This window comes from Notothenia rossii (assembly GCF_949606895.1).
Source record: "Notothenia rossii genome assembly, chromosome: 2".
Taxonomy (NCBI): domain Eukaryota; kingdom Metazoa; phylum Chordata; class Actinopteri; order Perciformes; family Nototheniidae; genus Notothenia; species Notothenia rossii.
The window spans coordinates 84900928-84907849 of NC_136904.1; the positions used below are offsets into that span (position 1 = coordinate 84900928).

A 6922-nucleotide genomic window follows, 5' to 3' on the forward strand; every position below is an offset into this window, starting at 1 on the left:
AAACAAATTCTGCAGAGTATGTGAAAACATGTAAATGTCGACTTTAATTAAATGTATTATGTCGACAGATTTCACATAATTTGATTCGGTTACTAAAAAGTTTAAATAAAAAAACGAGGTTCAACTTAATATTATTGCTTTCAACTAACCAAATACAGTTATGTGAAATCTGTTGACATATAATAATGAAAGTCTTGTTTTGAGAATAAAAACACATGATGTGAAGGTGTGAGTAACTTAAATCATGATTTCTAGTTATTGCTGCAATAAGGCAAAGGTTAGAGCCGCTTTTTGTTTACTGGAGCAGAGGGTCAGAGTGAGGCGCATCTCTTACAGGGAGAAGTGGGATGCATTAGGTTAGCATCCTCATGATGACCTGCATCCTTCCCGGTACCACTACGACCACCACCCACCCACCCACACACTCTCTTTTTTGCTCACGTCCCTAAGGGATGGCAGTACACTCCTGCCCTAATGGTTTTTTTTTTGAGTAGGCTACTGCCTTTTATCCCCTTAGGCTCTGATAGTGTATGAGTGTGTGTGCTTGTGTTACAACATGCGTGTCCGAATGAGTGTGTGAGTGAACCCCCTTCCCCCAACATATGGACTGTGTACATACTACTCACAACTGCTTGTCTGCTGAATGCATCATAGCACACTCACTCTCAAAGATCGACCTAGATGTTTTACAATAACTGTACAATGTGCGCATGCAGAGGCACCAATACACTGACTCACCTACAGTATCTACTACAAACAAGTCGCATAGAATAATACCATCTGAAGCCGAGTGCCCTTTTTTGCCATCCCTTGTGATTCGAACAAAGCCACACACACACACACACACACACACACACACACACACACACACACACACACACACACACACACACACACACACACACACACACACACACACACACACACACACACACACACACACACACACACACACACACACACACACACACACACACACACACACACACACACACACACACACACACACACACACACACACACACACACACACACACACTAATAGTCTTGCAGTGTCCTCTTGATGCAGCATCACAGAGTGCTATACCCTATCTAACCTCACTTTGTGCTGACACAGCCAAATCCACCCTAATGTATGCCAAATGGAAACAGAAAATAACGGACCAACCAAAACATTCCAACACACTGACACTTATTTCTTCAAATGTGCGCGCAGTTATTTTCGCTCACAGAGTTTTTCCCCTTGGTTTGACCCATTTCAGCTCTCCAACACTACTCAATAAAAGCCAGCAGCTGTGTTTACCTCTATTACTCATCTACTCACGCCTTCGCTTCGATCATTTCTCCTCTATTTTCCAACTGATGCGGTGCCGTGCTGATACCTGGTTGAAGCCGCTAATTAAGAGGAGTTATGGTCCAGAGCTTGAACCTACATTTGTTTGAGTTAAAGCCAAAGATCCTGTGGAATGCCACAGGCACCCCAAATCGACTCCACATGTTGTTTGCATAATTTCCTTGACCTACAGTATAACTGAAAACAAAGTTCACAGTGATCCCTGCAGCATCCGAACGCAGGTCTGCTGAAGCCATCTGCACCGAGGCTTGAGAGAAGCAGCTCCCCAAAGGTTCTGTAAAGGGAATCTCTTAAAAACCAGCTAAAAAAGGGTCCACATCACAAAGTGCTGACTTTGAACACTCTTCCATCCTCTTTTCTTGGCTCCCTTCCCTTTCTCCTTCCCCCCTGATCACCAACCATATTTGGCCAAAGTAAAACACACACTTGTCCAACAGGGGAAACATCAACATAGATAGACAGGCCTTCCATTGACATGCCTTTCCATCCTAGCCATGGAAACATGTCGAGCAACCTTAAAATCTGAGTTGGGGGGGGAATGCTAGACTAAATGAGTCATTTCCAGTAAGCACTGAGTGTGCTACCCCTAGAGATAGTGTCATTACAAGAAAAAAGAAAAATCACTGCGCTTGTCAGGCAGCATCACCTTAAATTCTGCCTCGGTTTGTTGGCAACTTTTCTTTATGTCAAAAGATAAGCTTGGGTGCTCTAGAGAGGTTAAAAACATAATAGGCTCTTAAAAGAATTCCCCAGAGCAACGCAGCAAAATGTAAAATACTCACAGTGATGTTTGACGAGCTGTAATCACGCATTTTCCAATTGTTTTTCGTTCCGTCTGTGTTCAATACTTAGACGAGAAGCTTCAGACGCACGGGCAGTTGCACAATACTTTCCGTACTCTTCTCTCTCTCTTCCCCTCTCTCTCGTGCACAGTCACAAAACACACATGCTCTAGCACTCCATGTACACCCTTAACTCAATTTTGGTAAACAAACGTGGGCTGGACACTGGGGTCAAAGGTTGAATCCACATGAGAAATCGCAAAGGGAGAGAACATTTTGTCATCTTCTGACATGGTGCAATAACAGCCTTTGGGAGTTCAGCTCACAGCCATCGCCTATTAATATTTGTCTTATTTCACGCACAGGCACTTCAACGTCACTACAAACTAACAGAATGGATTACCAGCACAATAACTGCAAAAACGTTAAGCTGTTTAACCCTCTCGGTCTATAACCTTTTTGTCCTTATGACTTTTGCTCAGGTACATCTATCAATATACAAAGTCACCCGTCTATTTGGGTGCCGTCTGTCTCACACATTATATACGCATGCCCTTGACATGCTAGTCTATTGTAAGAGCATTGCAGTGTGTGTCATTGTGCCTGTGTTTCAGGGTCTTTGCCTATATAATAGTCTCCTGTGGCTGAAAATCTGTGTTTGACACAACACCAACTCCCTGACCAGAGGCCACAGGATATCCCACAATGCACCTTGAGCACAACCAACCAATAAAACCCAACTCACTCCTCTTTGGCTTCGGCTTACAGTCAGAGACCCAAATGAATCCAGTGCACTGCGGTCTATCTGCAATCAATGACGATACACTCCGTAACACCCACCTGGATCAATGATCCAGCAGTCCGTCAATATGGCAGCAGTTAACCTGGCTGATTAGGGGTAATACAGGGAGTTTCACATCTCCCTGAATAAGACAGTGAGCCTGTATGTTGTTAGATTGCACATACTACAGCGCAGCGCTTCTGCCTGAAAGATTCAATCTGTCAACGCGCGCCCAATTTGTGTGTTGTGATGTGTAGCAGACAGATGATGCCTTTGGTGGGGGAATCCTGCAGCGCAATTAAATGGGCTGGGCAGAGTAGTGTTGATGGACGGATGTAGTCTATCTGTTGGTGATTGGCTTTTTAATTGAGTCCCCCCACCTGCATTGATCTCTATCATAAGCCCTTGGACCGTGTCGGGGGTTGGGGGTTGAGCCATTGACGGAATGAGAGAGACAGTATAGCAGCTTGATGCTGACGGGGGGGAAACTACTTGGTACTACTTTATATTGTTCATGATGAAAACCATATGATTTTTTATATCATTCATAATCATATCAGGATTTCATCAAGTGCATGTTCTTGTTTAGTGATTTTAACCCAGACTATGATCTTCTCCTAACATTTTTTTTGTCATTTTTGTGCGAAAATCCCACTGAATATTCACCAGTGTTAAGCATGTCTTTTACATTACATTACATGTCATTCGTTAGACGCTTTTTTCCAAAGCGAGTTACATACATGTGGACAATCCCCACAGGAGCAATTTGGGGTGAAGTGTCTTGCCCAGGGACACAACGACATGCTGACTGCAGTGAGACTCGAACTTGCTACCCCTTGATTCGAAGTCCATCAGACTATCCACTGAGCCACAGGCTCCCTACGTCTTGATATTGTCTGCTGATTGGGGCGTTGCATAAACTTATGCAATACATGGATACAGTTTTTTTGTTGAGTGCACGGACAACACACTTTTTTGTTCATTATTTTGGAAGAATGTTTTGAATTACTGACCAATTTGACTTATCATGACATAAAGTGAAAGACATTCAAACAGAATATGCCAATTCAAACATTTGAAAAGCCTTTTTCAACTCTTTAAAAAATGCTGTAAGAGGATGACAGCTCTATGTTGAAATGACAAAGCACGCTACTTCAAATCACTTAATTCAAAGATTTACTGTTTTTCATTCACTTATTTTCTGACCTAGCCAATGATGTTATTTTTTAAACAAAACTCGATATCCACATCTTCAAAAAGTGAACAGTTGACTGTCATCAGCTAAGTACATCCAGTCAGAACAAAAACTTTCTAAGGTCAACAGCTCAGAAGCAAACTATTTGTGAGTTACCACATAAAGACGGTTTCTGTGGCTTTCGTGGTCTTTCAATATACGTTAAATGTACTTTATACCACGACTGATCTAAACAATGCTTTCAGTGAGCAGTGAGAGAAGCTCCTCTGCGGAGAGCCACTGAATCGTTAAGTGACCATAAAGATCCATTAAAGTCAGTTCAGTTTGAAGATTCAGTGTTAAGGATTTGTCCGTACGTGTTCTAAACACCACTAATGGCAGCTATCTATTGCTGACTGTGACACCTCGACATGTTGGTCAATGTTGCAGAAGTAAGACTGCAGTGTATTCTTCAGCATTGATTTATATCGTGATAAAAATACAATGCAGAATGACATTCATTTCGGCTAATGGCACATTTCAGAGATCCAATATAAATCTTCTTCGCTGCTCAATGACAGCGTAGAGTCTCTTCTGCATGTGTGGTAATATCAGCCTGCTTATTCATGCGCAGGGAGAAGACCTCTTTTGTAAATGGATTTAAGTGTGAGTTTAAATGGGCACTAATCTCACTCTGAACATCCGTGAGCTGCAGGGGGTCTGCTCAACACATACATGACCCAGCCCTCCTCCCTTCTGCCTTTTTTTGGTTGTTGATGAGACCCCCACTTAAAAACGCACACATACACACACCCTACGGCTGTCACACAGTTAAAGGCAAGACAGGGCCTCTCTGCAACGCGGGGGTAAAGTCACAGAGGTCAGCGCTCAGTTTCCACATCAAACCCAGGGGCAGAGGCCAGAGTCTCATCTCCCTCCCACCTTTCTCCCTCCCTCCTCCTCCCTCCGGCCCCCGCCCTCCCCTCCCCTCCACACACACACACACACACACACACACACACACACACACACACACACACACACAGACACCCTCCTCCTCCCCCTTGTTGGATGTACAAATGCCTTTGCTGTCAGCTCTGCCCTGGTCCCCTGTAATTGAAAATAACAGCCAAGGGCCAGCCCCCGGCCACTCTCCCCAACCTGGTGGCTCTCTGCCTCTCTGACAGCCACCCATCAATACCAATGACTATTACCCTGGAAGTGAGAGTGCTGCCGATGACATCCAAGACACCACCCCTGCAACACTCCCACACACACACACACACACACACACACACACACACACACACACACACACACACACACACACACACACACACACACACACACACACACACACACACACACACACACAGCCACACACACACACCTCCCCCCCAGTGTCCTTCCTCCGCTACCCGAGCCTCCTAATGTTTAACCCGTTGCTAACAGTCTCGTTTCTCTGTCTCTAAGCGGCCACAGTGGGCAAGTAGGCAAACAAGCCTCCCTCTCTCTCTCTCTCTCTCTCTCACACACAAACACACAAACACACACCACAATGCTTCACACAAATGCAACACCCACACATGCACAACTCTCTAAAGGCATGCGCAAAACTCTGACAAGCAGCAAACTTTGTTTTTCTAGTGAGAAGTGCTGAGAGAGAGTTTGGTGCTTTGGTCTCACTTTCACACTTACACCAAGGCAGGCAGTATTTCTCTACGATGCTGCTACTCTGCTCTGCTGATAAGTTAAGGTAAATAAGTGATAAATAGGACAACTGCGTGCAGCTGAAGTCAGGATGCTGATAATGCCCATGGTCACTCAGTGTACAATCACTTTTTTCCCCTCTTTTGTTATGACAGCTGATGATTTTACATTGGGAATAAGTGTTTCAGGTGCAGTCAGCACCATGCAGGGTCTCTTGTTTTACCCCATTGACAGACACCAAACACAATGCCATAGGTGATCTGAGCTGTCATCTGCTGTGACAGGGAAATGACAGCTGAACGACACGCACTGAACACAAGCACAAAGCCCAGCAACGTGACAAATGAAGCACACAGCAGCAGCCAGCAGAGGAACAGGACGAAAAAATGCACAGACCTTGTCAGAAGCTGCGGAGCCGTGGAGACTGTTTTCCTTTTCTACAATCCTCTCTGTCTCCTATCCTCCTCTCCCTCTCCTCTTCTCTCACTCTGCGTGTATGTACGTGTGTGTGTGACAATGTGTGTGTGAGAGTGTGTGAGTGAGCAGCTCCCTCCCCTTCTGCCTCTCAGCTGCTCAGCTCAGGCAGTTCTCAGGAAATGAATGGGAGCGCACAGAGAACTGTTGTACTTGCAAATGACTTACCCCGAGTCACATGATCCGCTAAATGTAGGGTGGGCCGGTGGGTGGAGGCTTCATAAGCAAAGGGAAGACAATATACTCTAAGCTTTAACAGCATGCATCGAATTACACGGGGCCCCTCCAGGGAGGTTTCCGACGCGTCCGCTCTCAGCCAGCCCTCTCTCCCTCTCTACCCTCCCGGAGCGCAGCGGCGAGCACCGGGCTTGGGGAGAGCACCGGAGCACCTCCCCGTTTAAAGGGGAGGGACAGGAAGGTGTGCGGAAAGAGGGGACAGTTTATAATTACTTTTTTAAAACTTTTTTTTAATTTTCAGTGTATATATGGCGGTGTATATATCTCGTGTGATAGTTGTTAGACAATTAGAATGTTCTGATAGTTTTCAAATTGTTTAAAACAATATTTTAATTGACTTTCAGCAAAAACATTTCCAATAAACTATTGGTAGATGGATCAGAAAATGATTATTAATTAATTTTTCCAAC

The 6922-nt window shown here is 44.7% G+C and overlaps 1 protein-coding gene across 3 annotated transcripts in view; it reads right to left on the reverse strand.

The window, feature by feature from the left end:
* klf12b (Kruppel like factor 12b) overlaps positions 1 to 6642 on the reverse strand; it is a 40964-nt gene extending 34322 nt beyond the window's left edge. Inside the window, exon 1 of one of the 3 annotated variants that reach the window (XM_079666391.1) lies at positions 6444 to 6642. In XM_079666391.1, coding sequence (XP_079522517.1) covers positions 6444 to 6537 — 94 coding nt within the window. In that variant the 5' untranslated portion in view covers positions 6538 to 6642. Of the gene's footprint in view, positions 1 to 2136; positions 2355 to 6197; positions 6400 to 6443 lie in introns of those variants that run through there. The other 2 variants (XM_079666392.1, XM_079666393.1) reach the window with 2 other exon arrangements.
* Positions 6643 to 6922: the final 280 nt, after the last annotated feature.